The sequence below is a fragment of the Moschus berezovskii genome, chromosome 7, assembly GCF_049115385.1.
Source record: "Moschus berezovskii isolate FMDL1 chromosome 7, NW_MosBer_1.0, whole genome shotgun sequence".
NCBI classification, from domain to species: Eukaryota; Metazoa; Chordata; class Mammalia; order Artiodactyla; family Moschidae; genus Moschus; species Moschus berezovskii.
In genome coordinates this window covers 83,299,253-83,321,996 of record NC_142466.1, presented here as the reverse complement: position 1 = coordinate 83,321,996, position 22,744 = coordinate 83,299,253, and the positions used below count along the sequence as shown (strand labels likewise).

General features: G+C 46.4%; 2 protein-coding genes across 7 annotated transcripts in view; one reads left to right on the top strand and one right to left on the bottom strand.

The window, feature by feature from the left end:
* The window catches only part of DNAI1 (dynein axonemal intermediate chain 1), a 70,710-nt gene extending 57,618 nt beyond the window's left edge, over positions 1-13,092 (bottom strand). The window contains exon 1 of the mRNA XM_055427916.2: positions 12,894-13,092. Coding sequence (XP_055283891.1) covers positions 12,894-12,947 — 54 coding nt within the window. The 5' untranslated portion in view covers positions 12,948-13,092. The remainder of the gene's footprint in view (positions 1-12,893) is intronic.
* A 276-nt stretch (positions 13,093-13,368) lies between these two features.
* Positions 13,369-22,744, top strand: part of FAM219A (family with sequence similarity 219 member A) — a 63,064-nt gene continuing 53,688 nt past the window's right edge. For 4 of the 6 annotated variants that reach the window (XM_055427327.2, XM_055427326.2, XM_055427324.2 and 1 more), the window contains exon 1: positions 13,369-13,738. In XM_055427327.2, coding sequence (XP_055283302.1) covers positions 13,679-13,738 — 60 coding nt within the window. In that variant the 5' untranslated portion in view covers positions 13,369-13,678. The remainder of the gene's footprint in view (positions 13,739-22,744) is intronic. The other 2 variants (XM_055427328.2, XM_055427325.2) reach the window with 1 other exon arrangement.

The following is a 22,744-nucleotide window of genomic DNA, read 5'->3' as shown; positions in this document are numbered from 1 at the left end:
TCCCTTCCACTGCAAGGCAAATTCTTAACCTCTGGACTACCAGGGAAGTCCTGCTTTCTGTACTTCTTGTAGTGAAGGTCTGCTGATGACAAATTTTGTCAGTTTTAGTTTATCTGAAAATGTATTTATAGAAAACTCTTCCTTTTGAGGAATATTTCTGTTGGACATAGAATCCTGGCTTGATGGTAATTTTCTTTCAGTGCATTAACTATGACATTCCATTGTCTTCTGACTGCTTTTGTTTACAATGGGAAGTCAGTCCTGATCCTATTATTCCATTCTGTGCATTGTGTCATTTTCCTCTGGTTACTTTCAAGATTTTATTTTTATCCTTGGCATTCAGTTTTTTTATTGTGAGCGACCTACCTTTGGTTTTCCTTGATTTATCCTCTTCGGGCTCATTGAACCTCTGCTAATAATATGTTTTCCACCAAATTTAAGAGATTTTTGACAATTTTTTTAAACTACTTTCCCTCTCCTCTTCTTCCTTCTGGGATTCCAGCTACTTGCAAGTTAAAGATAGAAATAAGGCATATTCCCACAGGTCACTAAGGCTCTTTATTGTTTCTAATCTTGCTTTTCTGTTTTTCAGATTGGATAATTCCAATGGTCCATCTTCACATTTACTATTAGGAATAGCCTGAATGAAAAATAAATGAAAATAAATTTTTCATTTCTGATATTTATTTTTCTATTGTTTCCATTTTGGAGGCTTAGATTCCCCATCTTTTAAATCAATACTTTTTTTAATCCATAAGTATATTTTAACAACTGCTTTCAAGCCATTGCCTACTAATTCCAACATTGGATATCACTGTTATCACGGTGCTCTCCTTTGGATCTCTCTCCCCGAGCCATGATCAAGAAATTGACCCAAGAACTTCCCTGGTAGTCCAGTGGCTAAGACTCCATGTTCCCAGTGCAGGAGGCCCAGGTTCAGTCCCTGATCAGGCACAATGCAACTAAGAGTTCATGTGCCACAACTAAAGATCCTGAATGCCACAACTAAAAAGGGGCATATGCCGCAACTAAGACCCAGTGCAGCCAAAAGAATGAATAAGTATTAGTTAATTAATTATACATTTTAAAAAGAGTTTAAAAAGAGAAGAAGCTGACCCAAGGCAGAAAGCAAAGATAAACATGTGACTTATGTTTGGGTGTTCTCCTTCCCTTAGGATTGGGCGAGTACCTAAACCAGCTGCTTCACATATTGTGTCCAGGATTACGGGCTGTTCATAGAGGGATGGTGAGTCCAGTATGAAATGCTCCATCATTGCCACAATAGATTTCCTATGTCAAGGTCTTTAAAAGTTATGCATAGAGTGTGATGCATTTAAAAATTCATTGTAGAAATGTGCTATTTAAAAAAAAAACCCTCTTAAAGTAAAAGGCTTTTGTAAAGGACAGAACCTTTTGTAATGTAAATATAGGCCCTGAATGGAAGCAACCAGTTGGAAAATATCTGAGGCCCTTTCCAAACAACGTATGAAAAAGACTTACCAGAAGCAATGTAGAAGTTCCTTTCAATAAAGCAGGTTATATCCTGCACAGGAGGAGCCAAGGAAAAACCATACCTCCTTCTAAGGGAAATTGCCCTGCTTCACAGCTTTGGCTCCTTAGAGAGTCACAGGACCTTATCCCTTCTTGATACAGCCTAGTGTAAACAGGTAAGCTGGGGACAATCAGATTTCTTCTCCAAGGGTTTGAACTGGGACCACAGAGAGAACTGGTGGAGGGCTGTAGATACTGATGGAGACGTTTTATGAGACAGAAGAGGCCAGATTAGCCATGATGAGCTGAAAACACAGTCAGTTATGAGGGAGCTGAAACCATAGAAAAGTTGACTGCTCGGGAAATGAAAATAGAGAATGAAGTATAGTTGCTAAGAAAAGTAGAGAGGGGACTTCCCTGGTGGTCCAGTGGTTAAAAAACCTGCCTTGCAACTCAGGGGATGTGGGTTCAATCCCTGGGCAGGGAACTAAGATCCCACATGTTACGGAGCAACTAAAGCCCATGTCCCACAGCTACTGAGACCGTGAGTGACAATGAAAGATCCTGTATGACACCACGAGGATTCTGCGAGCCTCAGCTAAGACCCAGTGAGGCAGATAAATAAATATTAAAAAGAAGAAGAAAAGTAGAGAAGCTATGAGAGACGTGGAGAAATAAATTAGTACCAATATCTGTTTCAGAACAAAGAGTTTTCTGAGTCTAATTCTAGGCTATCTATGTATTTATAATATCTAACCACAAACTCCTAAATATACACCTTCCTCTTCACCCATCCCACCTTGTATTTGAGGTAACATAGTTCAGTTCAGTTCAGTCACTCAGTCGTGTCCGACTCTCCGCGACCCCATGAATCACAGCACGCCAGGCCTCCCTGTCCATCACCAACTCCCAGAGTTCACTCAAACTCATGTCCACAGAGTCGGTGATGCCATCCAGCCATCTCATTCTCGGTCGTCCCCTTCTCCTCCCGCCCCCAACCTTTCCCAGCATCAGAGTCTTTTCCAGTGAGTCAACTCGTTGCATGAGGTGGCCAAAGTATTGGAGTTTCAGCTTCAGCATCAGTTCTTCCAATGAACACCCAGGACTGATCTCCTTTAGAATGGACTAGTTGGATCTCCTTGCAGTCCAAGGGACTCTCAAGAGTCTTCTCCAACACCACAGTTCAAAAGCATCAATTCTTCGGCGATCAGCTTTCTTCAGAGTCCAACTCTCACATCCATACATGACCACGGGAAAAACCATAGCCTTGACTAGACGGACCTTTGTTGGCAAAGTAATGTCTCTGCTTTTTAATATACTATCAAGGTTGGTCATAACTTTCCTTCCAAGGAGTAAGCGTCTTTTAATTTCCTGGCTGCAATCAGCATCTGCAGTGATTTTGGAGCCCCAGAAAATAAAGTCTGACACTGTTTCCACTGTTTCCCCATCTATTTCCCATGAAGTGATGGGACCAGATGCCATGATATTTGTTTTCTGAATGTTGAGCTTCAAGCCAACCTTTTCACTCTCCTCTTTCACTTTCATCAAGAGGCTTTTGAGTTCCTCTTCACTTTCTGCCATAAGGGTAGTGTCATCTGCATATCTGAGGTTATTGATATTTCTCCCAGCAATCTTGATTCCAGCTTGTGCTTCTTCCAGCCCAGCGTTCCTCATGATGTACTCTGCATATAAGTTAAATAAGCAAGGTGACAATATACAGCCTTGACGTACTCCTTTTCCTATTTGGAACCAGTCTGTTGTTCCATGTACAGTTCAAACTGTTGCTTCCTGAGCTGCATACAGGTTTCTCAAGAGGCAGGTCAGGTGGTCTGGTATTCCCAGCTCTTTCAGAATTTTCCACAGTTTATCGTGATCCACACAGTCAAAGGCTTTGGCATAGTCAATGAAGCAGAAATAGATGTTTTTCTGAAACTCTCTTGCTTTCTCCATGATCCAGCGAATGTTGGCAATTTGATCTCTGGTGCCTCTGCCTTTTCTAAAACCTGCTTGAACATCTGGGAGTTTACGGTTCACATATTGCTGAAGCCTGGCTTGGAGAATTTTGAGCATGACTTTACTAGTGTGTGAGATGAGTGCAATTGTGCAGTAGTTTGAGCATTCTTTGGCATTGCCTTTCTTTGAAATTGGAATTAAGACTGACCTTTTCCAGTCCTGTGGCCACTGCTGAATTTCCCAAATTTGCTGGCATATTGAGTGCAGCACTTTCACAGCATCATCTTTCAAGATTTGAAATAGCTCAACTGGAATTCCATCACCTCCACTAGCTTTGTTCGTAGTGATGCTTTCTAAGGCCCACTTGCCTTCACATTCCAAGATGTCTGGCTCTAGGTCAGTGATCACGTTATCATGACTATCTTGGTCGTGAAGATCTTTTTTGAACAGTTCTTCTGTGTATTCTTGCCACCTCTTCTTAATATCTTCTGCTTCTGTTAGGTCCATACCATTTCTGTCCTTTATTGAGCCCATCTTTGCATGAAATGTTCCCTTGGAATCTCTAATTTTCTTGAAGAGATCTCTTGTTTTTCCTATTCTGTTGTTTTCCTCTATTTCTTTGCACTGATCGCTGAGGAAGGCTTTCTTATCTCTCCTTGCTATTCTTTGGAACTCTGCATTCAGATGCTTATATCTTTCCTTTTCTCCTTTGCTTTTCGCTTCTCTTCTTTTCACAGCTATTTGTAAGGCCTCCTCAGACAGCCATTTTGCTTTTCTGCATTTCTTTTCCATGGGGATGGTCTTGGTCCCTGTCTCCTGTACAATGTCATGAACCTCCGTCCAGAGTTCATCAGGCACTCTATCTATCAGATCTAGTCCCTTAAATCTATTTCTCACTTGCACTGTATAATCATAAGGGATTTGATTTCGGTCATATCTGAAAGGTCTAGTGGTTTTCCCTACTTTCTTCAATTTCAGTCTGAATTTGGCAATAAGGAGTTCATGATCTGAGCCACAGTCAGCTCCTGGTCTTGTTTTTGCTAACTGTATACAGCTTCTCCATCTTTGGTTGCAAAGAATATAATCAATCTGATTTCGGTGTTGACCATCTGGTAATGTCCATGTGTAGAGTCTTCTCTTGTGTTGTTGGAGGAGGGTGTTTGCTATGACCAATGCGTTCTCTTGACAAAACTCTATTAGCCTTTGCCCTGCTTCATTCTGTGCTCCAAGGCCAAATTTGCCTGTTACTCCAGGTGTTTCTTGACTTCCTACTTTTGCATTCCAGTCCCCTATAATGAAAAGGACATCTTTTTTGGGTGCTAGTTCTAAAAGGTCTTGTAGGTCTTCATAGAACCGTTCAACTTCGGCCTCTTCAGCGTTACTGGTTGGGGCATAGGCCTGGATTACTGTAATATTGAATGGTTTGCCTTGGAAACAAAAAGAAATCATTCTATCATTTTTAAGATTGCATCCAAGTACTGCATTTCGGACTCTTTTGTTGACCATGACGGCTACTCCATTTCTTCTAAGGGATTCCTGCCCACAGTAGTAGATATAATGGTCATCTGAGTTAAATTCACCCATTCCAGTCCATTTTAATTCACTGATTCCTAGAATAAAGTGAGCCTCTATTCTTCACCACTTACAGATCTTAGCTAAAGGCACATATATTGTGCCTTATAGTTTGCCAGGCTCATAAAGGGCAGAAGTTGGATAGGCTCAGGCACTCCAGGCAGAGGGAACAGAATCATTAACAAAGACGCAGGGACCTGGATCCAAGTATCTGTCCAGGGATTACCAGATTTGTCTTATCCATTTGTATTCCAGTTTGTTCCAAAGCAAGATTTGAGGCTGAATGTATGACACGTGGAAAAAATAAGTAACTGAGAAAATGGATGTCTGACAGGAATAGAAATAGGAAAAGGTTAATATCAGGGTCCCTAAAAAAATTAACAGAAGTGGGTGCTTTGACTAAAACAAAGGAGGCATGAGTTGCTTCTTCTGCAGGCCTACAAGGAAAAGTTAGGGTTCAGAGTATTGCAGTACATACCTTTCCATCAGACTTCCAGGGTGGCGCTAGTGATAAAGAACCTCCCTGCCAATGTAGGAGAGGTAAGAGATGTGGGTTCAGTCCCTGGGTTAGGAAGATCCCCTGGAAGAGGGCTTGGCAACCCACTCCAGTATTCTTGCCTGGAGAATCCCACAGAGAAACCTGGCAGGCTACAGTCCATAGGGTCACAAAGAGTCGGACATGACTGAAGTGACTCAGTATCTATGCACACACTTTTCCATCAGTCATTATTTACTCATCCACTAATTCATTCATCCATTATTTATTCATCCAGTATGTATTAAGCATCTACTATGTACTGGATTCTAGGATGGCAGCTAAAGAAGAATAAAAGTTGAGTTGGTCCCACTCCAAGTGTTCTCAAATCTAGGAACTGAGCTAAATGGAAGACATAAACACACTACATAAACCAGAATCCAGAGACTCTGTGAACAGGACAAAGTATTGTGAGACACAGAGCAGTGAAACCAGTTTGATTAACAGTCGTGTTCTTTGCTCACTTCTTCCATACAGCTCAGTCTCAGCAATTGGGAAAATTGAACACTCCATACCAATTTCTAGCTGGCAGAAAACAATTTCATATGGCTTGTTCACAGCTGGAGCCAGAGAACCAAAATTATTCTTCAGCATCTGCTTGCAGGCTGCAAAGCCCAGGGATAAGCGCAAGACACCTCTGCTATTATTATTCGACTACCTGGCAAGTACTGAGTACTAGCAATGTGCAGAAAACAGGTGAGGGGTGGGGGATGGGGGTGGAGACCAAGCTCTGGCCTCAAATGCTCCCAGCTGTTTTGTAATCTGATAACTGTGCATGAAAAACCTCAGACCATAACTCCGAAAAAAGCATGACTGTAATCATAACAAAATGGAACAACCACTGGCAAAATTTATTTTTTACTTATCACTTCCAGAAGGAATTCTGTAACACCACTAGGGAAAGAGAAGAGAAAATTCTTTCAACTTCCTGTCACTAAGCCTCTGAATTACCCTTATCTCCATCCACCCCTTCCTCCTTTCTCCTTTTCTGTTACAAAGTGTTCCACCTCTTGGCCACAACTGAGCCACTTCCACCTCCTCAGACACTTGGTTCTAGTCTTCATTTTCTCTCTTTCATCTTCAACTTCTGATTCTGCCAGGCAAATGCCTCACCTTAGCATTTAACATATTCAAGCCTTAATTTCATCTGAAAAAAAAAAAAGAAATCCTGTCTACATGGTCTTTATGCCTTCTTAGCTCAATTCAGTCTGCTTTTTATCTCTAAAATTGTTTCCAAGATCTTCAGTGACTTCCTAAATTATCAAATCCAATGCTGTGTCTAGTTCTTCTCTTCATTAGCAGATGCATCATGACTGCCCACATAACCAATAAACACCCTCCTCCCCAGAAGAACATTATTCTTCCTTAGTCTTCTAATCTCTCTGGTCAGTTCTTCTTATCCTACATGTTGGACCTTTGTCCAAACCTTGAATCATGGTGTTCCTTCTAGAGGTCTTCCCTGATTCCCCCAGAATCAGTGTTAGGATTGCCAACCACAGGCTTCCACTGTACCCAATGCTACTTCCTCAACTGCATCCCAGTTCATTTAACAATCATTCATCTAGAGCTTCTAATGTAATGGCCACTGTGTTAGGAGCTGAGAATACAGCTGTGAGGAAAAATATCCACAGGCCCTGCTCTCAAGGCCTCACAGTCTAATGGGAGAGACATACAGTAATAAAATAATTACACAAACAAGTGAATGATTACACCCTGGGATGCATGCTCTAGAAGAGAAGATCACGGACAATGAAACTATAAATATAGAGAAAACTTCACTCTCTTCATTAACAAGGCACAGGCCATTAAGGTGGTTGTGGGGGCTGATGTTTGGACCAGAGTCTTGGGAGTGAGTGCAGCGGTGAGGGAGAGAGGGCACGGAGAATGTTCCACAAAGAAGGGACAACAAAGAACCGAAGTACAGTAATGATTGGGGAACAGTGGTACAAGTTAAGGCTTAGACACCCAAGCAGGCCTCAGCCCATTTAGGCACCTGAGGATTTTTTGTTTGTTTTTTTGCTGCTGCTGCTGCTAACTCGCTTCAGTCATGTCAGACTCTGTGCAACCCCATAGACGGCAGCCCACCAGGCTCCCCCGTCCCTGGGATTCTCCAGGCAAGAACATTGGAGTGGGTTGCCATTTCCTTCTCCAATGCATGAAAGTGAAAAGTGAAAGTGAAGTCGCTCAGTGGTGTCCGACCCTTAGCGACCCCATGGACTGCAGCCCAACAGGCTCCTCCGTCCATGGGAGTTTCCAGGCAAGGGTAATGGAGTGGGGTGCCATTGCCTTTTCTGTTGTTTGTTTTACCTGACGGTTTTTTAAAAAATTGGTCCCTCTTTGGGACTTCCCTCATGGTCCAATGTCTAAGACTCCAAGCTCCCAATGCAGGGGGCCAGGGTTCAATCCCTGGTCAAGCAACTAGATCCCACATGCTGCAACTAAGACCGAGGGCAGCCAAATAAATAATAATAATAATAAGATAAACAACTGGTTCCTCTCCTAAAAGACGTAGGAAGTCACTGAAGGGTTTTGAGTGGGGGATGACATAGTCAGATTGACAGTTCAAAAAGATCTCTTGGTATGGTATAGAGAATGGATCAGAAGGGACCTGGGTAGATGGGAGTACCGGTGACAAAGCTTGACAAAGCTTTTACAACTGTCGAGGTGAGAGATGAAGGCAGACAGGGCTAACGGGATGGGCATGAATAGGAACAAAGTGATCTGACTCAAGAGATTTAGGAAGTAAAGGGGCAAAGTCTCAGATTGAGGGCTTGAGGAAGAGATGAGGATGAGAGTGTAAGGATGTGAGGAAGTAAGGATGACACTGAGAAGGGTCACAAGAGGGAGGATCTTACTCAGGACACAGAGAAATGTATCAACTTGCCTTCGATTCTGCTCACCTCCTCCTGTCCTTTCTTCTGTGGATCCCAGGCCTAGTCATCAGACTCAAAATCTCTGAATCATCTAAGACTGTCTTCTGGCCTTGCAACTCTTGCCCACTTACCCCTACCCTCATTACACCTCATCAAGATCAGTATTTCTAAAAGTATTGTCCCAGAGGGGCTTTTGAAGAGATCACACGAAGTGATCCAAAAATGCAAGACTTTTTCTTTGGTTCGTACAGGCAAATGTTGCAAAATTCCAGACTTTTGATTTTTTTTTTTATGGTAACTGAGTTATAAAAGAGTACTAAAACTTGTTAGTCATAAACTAAAATTAGCCTTTAACTGGAGTTCACAGAAGACTCTAATTCAGTTCTCTGCTGAGGAGTCTGGCTGCCAGGCAATGTTTGGCAACGATGCAAAACTCCTCTTGCATATACACATGCAGCCAGTTGGAATTCTCGAAATTTTCAAGAAGGACACTGTGTTATTGGGGTATGACCAGTGATGTTTTGAGCTGGTCCTGTTTTATGGTGCCTGACGTTCATGAATTTTAATTACAAATTATGATTCATGGAGCTTCATCATGATCAATTTAATATGCCATGGTTATTTGATTAACCCTCTGGAATAGAGGGGAACATGTCTCTGACCGTATTTCCTGCCACTTTCCTCCTCCCTTCCTTGCTGATCCAGAACATGTGTGAGCAAGCTCCCATCTCAGGAACTTTACACTTGCTATGCCCTCTGTCAGGAATGCCTTCTCCCCAGAATATCACACAGTTAATTCCTTCTTCAGGTCTTTCTCAAATGTCACTTCTAAGAGCCACTGCTTCCCCCTTCCACACCCCCCGCCAAACCACTATGTTGAAAGCATAATATTCTGGTTCCCTGAACTTCCTATTCCTTTTCCTGCCTTATTTTTCTTTAGGACACCCATCATCATCTGACAAACGATATATTTTACTTATTTGTTTATTGACAATTTATCTCCAACTAAAAGATAAGCTCCCTGAGAGCAAGGATTTGTATTTGTTTTGTTTGTTGTTATATCACCAATGGGCTTCCTTGGTGGCTCAGTGGTAAAGAACCCGCCTGTCAATACAGGAGACACAGGTTCAATCTCTGGGTTGGGAAGATCCCCTGAAGAAGGAACCCCCTGAAATGGCAACCCATTCCAGTATTCTTGCCTGGGAAATCCATGCACAGAGAAGCCTGATAGACTATAGTCCATGGGGTTCCAACACAATTTAGCGACTAAACAACAACAAATATCATCAATACCTAGAACAATACCTGGCATATAGTAGGTGCTCAGTAAATAATTGTTGAATGAAAATATTTATATCATCAGCAATTTTGTCCTCAATTTCCAACACCCAGCTCTTAAAGCATGGGTACATATATTTCAAATCTGAACCATTCACAGCCTTACTACCAAAGCAGATATAAAAATAAACCCAGAAAAGTGTGCTTCTACAGTCACACTTTCTTGTTATCACTCCCCACCAGTCTCCTCATCCAAGGCTCACCCTTTTCTATCCTTCAAACTCACCCAGATCAAAATTTCCAAACAACAATTGGAAGCATTCAGAATTCGTATTCCACCCAATTTCAGGATTTAATATATTCCAGGCATTGTGCTAGGTTCAGGGGAATCAACAATGAAAGAGACAGACATGATCCTTGACATCAGAGTTTACAGTCTAGTGGGGATATCACTACATCCTGCCTCCAGAAAGGGACCTTAACCCTTGATAGGAGAATATGCTGGGCAAACTGAGATGTGATGTATGAACAGGAGATTAATGAGAGATTTGGGGCATGTCGGCATGGGGCAGGTGGCAGCAGAGACAACAGACTGTACCAAGCAGTCAGAGGAAATAGCAGTGTCAAAGGCTTAGAGGAGAACAACAGCGTGGATGTCATTTTCCAGGAAGTGAGGGTAATTCAGGTGTGGTGGAACTGAGGAATCTTCACCGAGCAATGATGAGAAGTCAGGTGGGCAGCAAAGGTTAGACCTGCCAAGGCCTTCTAGGCCATACAGAGACGTTGGACTTTTGGGACTTTATTCTGAGAGCAAGAGGGAGCCAATAGAAGACTTGATCACTGATACAAAAAATGGAGCTTAAATTCTTCTCTGTTCCCTGACAAATCCAATCCTGACCTTCCCCCTCCACTGCAGGCCTCCAAGTAATAGCTGCCTCCTTCCTAAAGCTTCTCTGCTGCTCCAACCTGCAAACCTCTCTCCCTTTCAACCCCAGGGATTGCATCCTCCCTTATCTTTATATGCCTTTGTTCTGTCTCCCCCACAGACCTGAGTTCCCAGAGGACAGGGACTTCTCAAGGTTCTCTAGGTTGTCCCACACCCAGTTCATAACCGACCCAGGCTATAGGCCTCATGGAGACAAAAGAGTGATGAATATAACCTAGCACAACCCAGCTTCTGCTCACATCCCACACAAGTATATTTACCCTGCTGTAAAACAACCCTTCCTTCCAAAGCAGAACCACTGATGTGTGCAAGGCCAGTTGACCCACGTTTCTGTCTCCTGTCTGCTGTCACCTCTCTCCGCTCTCAGTTTACCTAAAACCTCTAATGTCTCCCCTAATGGACTTGAGAAACTGATTCCCAAGCTTGTTCAAACCCCTAGAAAAATCCAATCTGTAGTTGACATAAGCAGATTAGTGATTACTTGGGGCTAGGAAGTTGGGGAGAATGGACTGGGATGAGGCACAAGGAACCTTCTGAGAGGAAGTGTGCTATATCTTTATTGTGGTAGTGGTTCACAACTGTATAACTTTGTAAAACCTGTCAACATATACAACTAAAATGGTTCATTTTGTTGTATGTGAACCAGTCCTCAGCAATGCCAAATTTAAAACAAACTGCATGTAAATTAAGAGTCAGCAGCCCCAAGGACAGTTCGAGCTTCAAAACACAGTTCAACCCTGACATAAAACTAGGGCAAGGCCATATGGGTAAAGCAGCCTTTCTATGATTGCAGAGATCTAAGAATAGTGGGCGCACCTGCTATGGAAGGCCAGGTGAAAGAAGCAAAGGAGACCAGCAAGTAATATGGAGGGGTGTGTGCTCAGTCGCTTAGACGTGTCTGACTTTTTGCCACTCCATGGACTGTAGCCTGCCAGGCTCTTCCATCCGTGGAATTATCTGGGCAAGAATGCTGAAACAGGTTGCCATTTCCTACTCCAGGGGATAGTCCCGACCCAGCTATCATAGCCGAGTTTCTTGCATCTCCTGCATTTGCAGGCAGATTCTTTACCACTGTGCCACCTGGGAAACCCAATATAGAGGAAGCCAGACCCAAATATGTAAAGTCATAAACAGCATGCACACAGATACGGTCTTCAAATCTCAAAATACCTAGACCTGAGATATTATTTAAGAATAAATAAATAGGAGCCCTGCCTCACAAAGCAAGAAACTGCATATTAATTGTAAGATGATAATTCGTAAAGTGAAAGTGAAATGAAAGTCGCTCAGTCCTGTCTGACTCTTTGCAACTCCATGCACTATATATAGAGTCCATGAAATTCTCCAGGTCGGAATACTGGAGTGGGTAGCCTTTCCTTTCTGCAGGAGATCTTCCCAACCTAGGGATCGAACCCAGGTCTCCCACATTGCAGGTGGATTCTTTACTGACTGAGCTATCAGGGAAGCCCGATAATTTGTAAAGAGTTTGGAAAAAGTGATCCTTGAAGAACTGAGTGGCTTCGCCACAGAGAGTTCCTCAAGAAGCTGGGCCTTACTTCTCCTTCCAGGGTGAGCTGGGTGGGTTAAGAAGGGTGACTCTCAGGTTTCCTGTGAGAAGAGATGATATCTGTCCAGGTGGCAACAAGGGCAGTCCGGATGGGCCAGTTTGGAATGCGCAATGTGTGAAAGGAGATGGGAAAAGAGCTTCTTTTCTCTTTGTCTGAGTGCTCTCGTCTCACAAGTCTCCCAACGCAGAAGACCTGAAGCATACAACCCCATATAATCTGTGTCTCCTGTACAGTTCTCCTGCACTTCTTCTGTGAGCTCCCGAAGGCCTGTGTCTCCACCTAGCCCAGTACTGGGCACTCAGCAAAGGACGGGAAAAATAAATTCTTTGGGACAAGACTGTAAGGGCAATGAGGAACATATTGGTAAGAGAGTGGGTGGGGGCTTAAGGAGGATGGGCTGGTCAGGATGGGTCATGGAGTGAGGGAATGGAATGGTGAGAGGAGGACAAGTTAAAGAGTGGTAGGAAACAGCAGATTGGGGCAGTGTGGGAGAGGAGGCTAGGATTAGTGGGAGAGAGCAGGACCGGGTCAGAGGTCACTGGGAACACAGGCCAGGAGTCACAGGGAGAAAGTCAACAGGGAAAGGAAGATGAAGCGTCGGTAGCAGAGGTATGATCGGTGGTCACTGGCAGCGAAGGTCAGAGGTCATCAAGACAGAGCAGGTCGAGGTGTGTTACCTGCTTACGAGGAGGCGGTTGTTTGTGGGGCATCTTTGAAGAAGCAGGAAGCATCTCAACACTTGGAGCGCCTACAAAACGCTCCTCTGCCTGAGGACAGAAGTTTGTCCGTCCCCTCAATAATGCACAGAAAATCTAGATTCTCTTTCACTTCAATTCCCAGTCTCAGGGGTTCTTTGGGGACAGCCGACGTTCTGGGTCCTCCGCGCCCTTGCAGAAGGGAATCATCTCCTCCCTCGACGCGGTTACCCAGCAACTAACCAGCAGCCAAGGCGCAGGCGCCTCTGATGCCCCCTCCCGGCTCCAGGGGAAGGCGGGACTGGGCGCGCGGGGAACCACCGGCTCCACTAGGCCCCGCCCCCTCAGGCAAGACGACCGGCGGCCGCGCCACTAGAACTCCGGCATGCGGGAGGGGCTCGGGCTCCAGACACCGCCTCCTCATGAATAATGCAGGATCCAGGCGGTGTCCCGGACCCGGAAGTGGAGTTGCCGAGTCACCGCAGTGGCTGAGCTGCTGACAGGAGGCGGCGGCGGAGGAGGAGGCGAGGCAAGACCTGCGGCTTTGCCCGGCCACTGACGCTGTAGCTCTAGCCAAGCCGACGGAGCCACGCCGGCCTCAGCCCGCCTGCAGATCTCCTGCCCCGCGCCCAACCCTCTATCTGCCCGACCGGTCCGGGGCGGCCTAGTCTGCACCACCCACCCGGCACCTGGGGCCGCCGCCCCGCGCGGTCCCCGTCGGCGTCCCCGGCCGCGCCCGGCCCCCGGCCCGCTCGCCCGCCGGCACCATGATGGAGGAGATCGACCGGTTCCAGGTGCCCACCGCGCACTCGGAGATGCAGCCGCTGGTGAGGGGGCGGGCGGCGGGCAGGCCGGGGCCGGGAGGGGGCGCTGCCGGAGGGGGAGGGAGGGAGTCAAGCCTTGGGGACTGTGCGGACGCCTCGGATGGGGTAGAGAGCCAAGAAAACGCATCGCCGGGGGAGGGGGAGTTGTAGGACAAGAAAACCGTGGGAGAATATGCGGGATGACAGCAAAGGGGCCTGTAAGGGCGGAAAGCACTGTCAGCGGAGTCAGGCCGAGGGAGCTACGGGGAGCGCCGTCGGATGGAACCCAGCGGGGGCATAGTGGTGCACAACGTTAGTGGAGGCCCATAGCAGGGAAAGGAAGGGAACTGTCACGGGGCACCGCTGGTGGCAGGTCCAGGGGGCGAGGATGGGAGGTAGGGAGGCCTTTTAGACCTAGAGGCCTGTGATGCTCAGAGCGGGGGAGGGGGCCAGGAGCCGTCAGTCTGAGGGACGCGAATAGGTTTGTAGAGGAGGAGGGGCCTGCCCGACAGTTCACTGGCAATGGGTGGGAACGCGGGGCCCGGGCCGAGGACCGGTAGGGGGACGGTGTCCATGCAGGACCCTGGAATTCGGTTCTTTTCCGGAGGAGAGTGCACGCAATCTAGGCTGGGGATGCAGGAGACGGAAAGAAGAGAGCACGGCGGCGAGATGGAGAATCCAGGGCTCAGATGAGAGAGCTCGGAACCGGCGGGAGAGGGGGCGGGGCCGCACAGGAGCCGCCTGTGCCCACCGGTTGGAGAGCCCCGAGCATCCTAGGCCTGCGTGCTGGGAGTCCTTGCTGGGCTCCGATCCTGCCCGCGGTCCGGGAGTCAGGGAAGAATGATGTCATCGCTGCCAGCGCGGAGGGGATGGAAGGGGGAGGGCCGTGCACGGAGGCTGGCCTGGGGGAGACCATTCCCACTGGCGTCGGCTCCCCGTGTATACCTGACTGGCTTGTACATTTGCCCGGGGAGACACGCTGAGGCCTAGCGGCGGCGTCTCTCCCATTGGTATAGGGAGAGGGAGAAGGAGGGGAGTGCCTCAGCTCTGTTCGCTTTGCTTTTCCTTCTTTCCCACTTGGAGTCCGGGTGGGAGCTGGAAGGAGGCAAGGCAGGCTGAGAATCTGAAGGTGTGGGTGCGGTATTCTCTGAGCTCAGCTGGAGCTGAACAGAGCTCTCCAAGTCTTGAAGCTCTGGGGTTCCTAACCCTCTCTCCTCTGTGTTAAGTGAAGGTGAGGAACAGATTCTACCTTTGCCCACCACCCCCACCCCGCCCCTGGCTGACAGATGTGCTTTGTGGCATTCTGAGCAAGTAATGTGTCCATTACAGCAGCCAAGACAGACCTTGACAGGGACCCATGACTTACTCTAAGCCACACCTTTTGGAGATGGTAGAGGGAATCATTAGAGGCCACCTGGCAGACGAGACGATGTGTCGTTTTTTCCTCCTTTCCTGATGACTTAGTTCTAGGAGCCCAAACAGAGAAGTTCTACAGAAGTGTACAATATTAAACGGGAGAAAGAGATGGATGCTGATGGACTTTTTTCCTAGCCTGATGCCATTATTGGATTGTTTGAGGGCCAGAAAATCCTGGTAAGAAGTCTCTCCCATGAACCTGAAGAACTTCAGGCTGGGCTAAGAGAACGTTCCTTTCTGGGTTATCCTTCCAGCCAACCTGGCTTGTCAAGCTAGACTGCCCTTTCAGTTCTTATCTAAGCAAGAATCAAAAGGAGGGCAGATGAAGGAGCAGAGGAAGAGATCCAAGGCATCAGAAGAGAGCAATGAGTTGGTTCTTGCCTCCTATCTGGGGTTCCTAAGATGGTAGGCAATAGCTGTTTTCCAGGGAGCAGGGAGAAGGAAGGGGTCACTAGGCTCCCCAGTTGTCCCTGATGCCTCTGTTATTGAATGAAGTTATCAACGATGGTTTGTTTGAGTGAGTAGTGGCCTCAAAAGACTTCTGAACTACTGGTCTGTGTGACTCCAGAGTAGAAGTGCTTCTGGCAAGGAGGCAGTTATCAGAAAATCTCTGACTGACTTCAGACTCTTTTCTTTAAGGCTAAAGGAGCACTTCTCCACAAGAGGGTACTTTGTTGAGGCTGAATCTTATGGAAACAGCAATACAGTCATCCCCCATTTAGGGGTCATAGACATTGCCCTGCTTGTCTCTACCTCCCCATCTCTGTTCCCACGTCAAAGTTGAGGATTCCTAGAACTCCTTGAGCTTCCCAGGTGGCGCTAGTGATATAGAATCTGGCTGCCAATCCAGAAGACAGGAGACACGGGTTTGATCCCTGGAGAAGAGCATGGCAACCCACTTCAGTGTTCTTGCCTGGAGAATCCCCATGAACAGAGGAGCCTGATGGGCTACAGTCCATAGGGTTGCAAAGAGTCAGACACAACTGAAGCAACTTAGCATGCATGCACACACGCACAGAACTCCTTAAGTGCTCTTTGTGCTATTGAGACCAATAAAATCTTGTGTGGAGTTTCCCCAAGAGTCTTCATTTCAGGGCATAAGGAGTCAAGGTGGTATACTGCAGAAGAGAATAGCAGAGTAGCTCTTTAGGAGTGTTTGGGTAGACCATGAAAACCAGGGTATAAGACTCAGCTGTGACCTAGTTCATTTTTTGCCATTATTTATTGAGACGTCTAGGAAATCTCTCTTCTCTGGACTCAGTTTTCCCATTTATGAAGTGAAGACAAGCTATTTCTTTACATAATAGTTCCTTGCTCTTCCAAAGAATGTCATAGCGTCCTGATGTCATTGTTCCAGCAAATTCATTCACCAGAGCACCAGCTCTATTCCAGGTACTGCGCTAGGTACTAGGGACACAGTGGTTAGCAATACAGATATAGCCCTGACTTCTGGAGCTCACAGTTGAACAGAAGTTACAGTTCATGCTCACCCCTCCTCAGGGTGAGGCCCTCTGAAGGCAGAGTGGGGGCTGTCTCCTTAAATCCTGAGGGAAACAGGGCAATACTGGTGTCAGTATCATTGCCCCTTCTGGACCAAGCTGTTCTTACTGATAGTAGCCTGTCACATGGGTTTGATCAGCAAATAACCCTATCCCACCCTAGATGAACTCTAGATGGAAAACATCTTTTTTATTTTACTTGAAAGAGAAACTTGCACTTGAATAGGAGGCCTGGGGGAGTGGCAGGAGCTGGGAGAAAAAGCACAGCCCGCAGATCTGGGTGTTTCCAAGGTGCTAATTTAAGCATTAGCTCTCTGTGGGAGGAAGAGGAAGAGGTCCCTGTTCTGTTGTTGGTGTTGCTGTTGCCACAGCTGCAGGAGCCTCCTGTCCCGGGTGGGAATTTGCCTGAAGGGAGTCCCCTCCCTCCTTTCCTCATCACACCAGTTGTTTAATTGGCGTGGCTGCGTCTCTGCAGCTGAACCAGTCCTGGGCCCAGCCCTGAGAGCTCCACAAGCTCTCTTTCTGTCTCTTTATGAAAGGAATGAGAGCTCCTCTTGGAGACCTACTCCCTGGGTTCCTCTCCTGCTATGTCTATCTCCTAGACACTCCTGAGTGTTTCTGAGCACAGATTTTCCCCAAGAAACTGACAGGGACAGGCATACCTTGTATGTCAGTTCTGTGGCCAAGCCATACACTGCAGTGATCTAGAGAGGCTCCCAGCTGTCCACAGTTCACTGTTGAGCAGATGGGTTGAATTTTGGCTATTGTTTGTATTAGCAGCAGGGATTTGCTCTCTGGCCCTATTGTCTGTCTGCTGGGCTGGTTGGTACAACCTCACGGTTTATATATCTTCTCTTTGACTGTAATTGGAGAGGAAGAGATTTGGTGCAAAAAAGGGAGGGGGGCATATGGCACCAGGTGGGGTCTCTGTGCACTTGAGAGAAATACTAGTCTAGCCTCACTGGAACCCAGGGTATCCATGAACACATCGGTTTAGTTCATGAGCATATGCTCAGTTCCAGGTACTTTACAGATAAAGACAAGTGAGATCTCTCTAGGAGGAGGCCAGGAGAAGGCTGGGCTCAAATGGCTACAGGAAAGTTTTAGATACTTGTTAAGAAATGGAGGGCATTCCTGGAAAAGAGGGATACCTCCCAGGGGGAATGCTGAGGTTCTGACCCTTTGACCATGTGAGATTGAAAGAGTTTCAGACTCCTCCTGACTCCTAGCACTCAGGGGTGGGGATGGTCAGGACATTAATTTAATGGGTGGGCCACAGCACTTCCTGAAAGTGGCAGAGGGAACATTGTAAAGCTAGCAAGAAGCCACTATGGAAAATCGACCTACATGTATTCTATGGTTGGGGCACCTTAGGTCACCTCCTTATATCCATAGGAAGATGACTCTTCAGTTTAAGGGTGGATTCTCCTAGTGGTTCACGTAGCTCAAGACCCAGTAGCATTTCTCAGGCTCTGAAAGAGGCACACCCTTCTCTCTCTTCCTATATTGCAAAGTGAGGATCAGGTTTGTTCAGACCTCCAGCTCCTCCCTTATTGCTCATCTCCTCAGTCAACAAACACTGCTGCTGCTGCTGCTAAGTCACTTCAGTTGTGTCCGACTCTGTGCAACCCCCTAGATGGAAGCCCACGAGGCTCCCCCATCCCTGGAATTCTCCAGACAAGAACATGGGTTGCCATTTCCTTCTCCAATGCATGAAAGTGAAAAGTGAAAGTGAAGATGCTCAGTCGTGTCCGACTCTTAGTGACCCCATGGACTGCAGCCCACCAGGCTCCTCCATCCATGGGATTTTCCAGGCAAGAGTACTGGAGTGGGGTACCACTACCTTCTCTGCAACAAACACTAACAACCTGCTTTCTGCTAAATGTTGTACTGGGCTCAGTAGCACACCCTCTTGCTCCAGAGATGCATATACACAGTCAAGACAGATCAAGGCACTCAGGGTAATGAGCCCTGTAAGAAGTAAGAACCAGATCCACCAAGGCCTCTCATCTAGTGGTCAGAGAAGGCTTCACAGAGGAGACATTACTGAATGGGCTCTTAGAAGAGGACCAGAAACTTGGCAATATTGTCAGTATTGGCATATTTGTCAATATGAGGTGGTGAGGACAAGAGTTCCAGGTAAAGAGCATGAAGGAAGATCAAAAGGATGCCTTTGGATAAATGAAGGCTTATAGTTAAGGAAATAACATGACCAAATTTGAATTTAGGACTGTCACTCCAGCAGTGGTTGAGAGACTGGAAAAGGTGAGATTGGAGGTTGGGAAACTAATATGAAGGTGGGTACAGTAATAATCTGGGCTTCCCTGGTGGCTCAGACAGTAAAGAATCTACTCAATGCAGGAGATTGAGGTTCAATCCCTGGATTGGGAAGATCCCCTGGAGAAGGGAATGGCTACCCACTCCAGTATTCTTACCTGAATAATTCCATGGACAGAGGAGCCTGGTGGGCTGCAGTCCATGGGGTTGCAAAGAGTCAGATACAACTGAGTGACTAACACACACAGTAATAATCTAGGCAAGAAATGATGAATGCCTACACTAAAGCAGAAGGAGAGGAAGGAATATATATACAGATATAGTACCTATTTGGAGGTATACTGGAGAGGTGGGGAGTCAAGGATGACTCCCAGGTTTCTGGCATGGATATCTGGATGGCAAAGAGGTACCATCACCGCCCAGGGAAATTTGAAGGGTCTCTGTACCTCTTGGCTTCAGGAACTGCTTGTATGGGGGAAGACTGCTTTGTTTTTTCCTCTGCTTTGCTGCTGAAGCTGCAATCTTGGGGTGATGGGGGGCCCAGGAGTTCTGAAAAACTGAAGAGCAGAGTGACACTGGCCCTACAGCCTCAAAAGGATATGGAATAATGCACTCATCTGCCAGTGAATGCTTTCCCTCTGTAACCTGCTTTGATGGATGCAAGTGAATTGGTGGCAGTGAGGAGCCATGGTCCATTTTTTCCTTCCCAGCAGCACTTTGATAAAGGAAAAATAAAATTCTCTGTTGGTTGTGAGAGTGTTTGATGTTGCAGTTTCTGGCCTTGTCTTGCCTTCTACCATCATTCTGGTCAAACCTCTGGTTTTCTGACTGATTGGTTTACTGATTTCTTCTAGAATAGTTTTATGAGTTATTGTTTCACTTGCAAGAGTCAGAATGGAAAGGAACATATATACAGATGTTCCTTGGCTGTCATAACCTTCCTTCTCTGAGACCAGCCTGGAAAGCTGCACCTGGTGGAGCAGCACCCAGGCTGCTGTCTTCCAGGCAGGATAGCAGGCTTCTAGGTTGAGATCACTCCAGGGGGAGCTGGTTTCTCAAAACCCTCTAGTGTAGCCTCTGCAGATGGGCATGTGGTACCAGGAGGTTACCTGGCTCCATGGTGGCTGGGAGAGAAGCTGAGTCATTTCCAACCCCCAACTGCCTGCTGCCCTCGACTGACTATGGCTCAGAGTGAGCAGAGCCTTCCTCACTTGAACCTGATCAGCTTAGGGACCCTCCACCCTCTGTGAGAGGCCAGATGGGGCCTTTTGTCTGGAAAGGGGACATGGGATACTCAGCTGCTGCTTCTTTTTTAAAATATTTATTTATTTAGGCTCTGCTGGGTCTTAGATGCGGCACATGGGATCTTTAGTTATGGCGTGTGAACTCTTAGTTGTGGTATGTGGGATATAGATCCCTGATCAAGGGTAGAACCCGGGATCCCTGCATTGGGAGCACAAAGTCTCAGCCACTGGACCACCAGGGAAGTCCTGAGACTCAGCATCTTGGCTTAGCTGCTTCCTGTCTTCCAGCAGAACCCAGAAGGACTGGTGCAGGAAGCCCCAGAGGAGGCAGGAAGCAGAGAATCAGGCTTAGGGCTGATACCCAGAGGTGCTGGTTGAAGGAAGCAAGAGGCGTGGCTCAGCAGACTCTCAAGTCATTGTTTCCTAAGGAGACTCGGGTGGGAATCTGGTCGTCTGGGCGGGAGAAAGGAAGGAAGGAAGGAGGCAGAGCTGGGAGCAGCTCTGGATCTGGCTTGGCTCTGCAGTTCAGAAACTGGCACGTGACCCAGAGGCCTCACCCTGGAGCAGCAGAGTGAACTCCTGGCCTTAGGGAGGGATTCTGGAGTGGGGAAGTTGTCTAGGAAGAAGGCCCAGAGGGTCTGGCCTGAGGAATGGGTAGGTGGGGGCCGTAGAAGATCCCTCTGCACTTTACATTGTTAGGAACCAGTTCAAGCAAATATATACTTGTGTTTGTTGTTGTCAAATTGAGGATCAAATGGCTGTGTCTCTTGAGGGTGAATTTTAAGTTTCTATAATGATGATAATGTATGTGTGTGTGTATACAACTAAGAGGGGACTAATGGCTATAAAGGGGGCTTCCCAGGTGGTTCAGTGGTAAAGAATCCTCTTGCCAATGAAGGAGACATGGGTTCCAGCCCTAGGTCAGGAAAATCCCCTAGAGGAGGAAATGGCAACCCACTCCAGCATTCTTGCCTGGAAAATTCTATGGACAGGGGAGTCTGGTGGGCTATAGTCCCTGGAGTCACAAACAGTCAGACACGACTGAGCGATTAAGCACACACACACAGTGGCTGTAAAGAATGTTCTCTGAATGACCATTCTAGCTCCAGGAAGTATTAAGTATGACAAGAGGCTACACCCAGGCAGAAATGAGCCCAGCTACTGTGGTTCCTGGCCTGGTTTTCCCTGTTTTCATCACCAGACTCTTGGCTGTCATAACCAGAGTCCATCCCATCTATCTATTTGGAACAGTACCTGAAGGAGTACTTTAACTAAGATTGATTGAATTAATTGCACCCAAACTGTGGTGTGAGAACCATATATATTTTACAATGTAGTTAACTTAAACATAATTATGTGTAAACTATAAATGATTTATAGTTCCCATATTAATTTCCAATTTTATCCTTACAAAGGAATTAGTGAAGCTCTCAGGCAAGCCTGGCTCAGACCAGCATTTCCTATAGTACATTCTTAGGAATATTGGTCCTTTGAGATAGTTTATGGGGGGATAAAAGAGTCTGTAGACAAATTCCTTTGGGAACCTATACACTCTATCCTATCACAATGTTTGCTAGCATTTGAAAGACTCTGAGAAGCCCTGCAATAAAGAAACCTTTCCAGCTTTGTTTAACCCAGTGTTTCTCAATCTTATGTAACTGTAGAACTTTTTCCTTGTTATATCTAGTAACATCTTACAGAACCATTGTGTTTTGTGGAATACTCTTTGGGAAACTCTGACTTAGAAATTAGTCTTGTGACTTCCCTGGCAGTCTAGTGGCTAAGACTCTGTGCTCTCAATGCAGGGGACCCAGGTTCAATCCCTGCAGGGAACTAGATCCCACATACCACAGCTAAGATCTGGAACAAAACAAATAAATAAATTAATAATTTGAAAAAAAAGAAATTAGTTTCTGTTCTGATCGAGTCTAGGTTTCTATTCTTCCAAGCTCTTCTGAGCCTGTTTTATACGTCACACCATTTTGCCTCCTGCTAGTTTCTAATAGGATGTTGCTACTTTATGTGAGGATCTGAACTTGTTGCAATCGGTAGGAAGTTCTTAGTGAACTTTGGTCAGGTATGGAAGCAAATATCAAATGCCTAGTTTTTCCTCAAGATAATGCTAAGTGGGGAGGCGGGTGGTTGCTTTCCTTCAAGTCCCTCTACTAAATGCTGCTTCGGTGAAACCAGCATTTTCACCTTAACTTTTCTTTTTTTGACAGCTTCACTGAGATATAATTCATATACTGTACACTTTACCCATTGAGTATTTTACTTTTAATTGTGGTGTGGCTGCTGCATGCCTCAGTTCTGTTCACCCCTTATTCCAGTGCCCACTGATTAGTACCAGCTGCCTGGAGCATGTGTTAAGGTGAATTCTGAGACTAAGTCCTGGTTGAAAGCGAAACAGTGACCTGGTTGAGCTTTCATGTCTGCCGTAGTCTGCAGTGGGGGAACATCAGTTCTAGTGTTCTCCTTGTCATAACCTTGCGTCATCATAGCCATCCTAGGCAAGCAATGAAGGAAAGGAATTCTCCTGGAGATGGTAGCCGGCTTAGCAATCTGTTTTGCTGAGGGCTGGAGTCTTAGGGTGT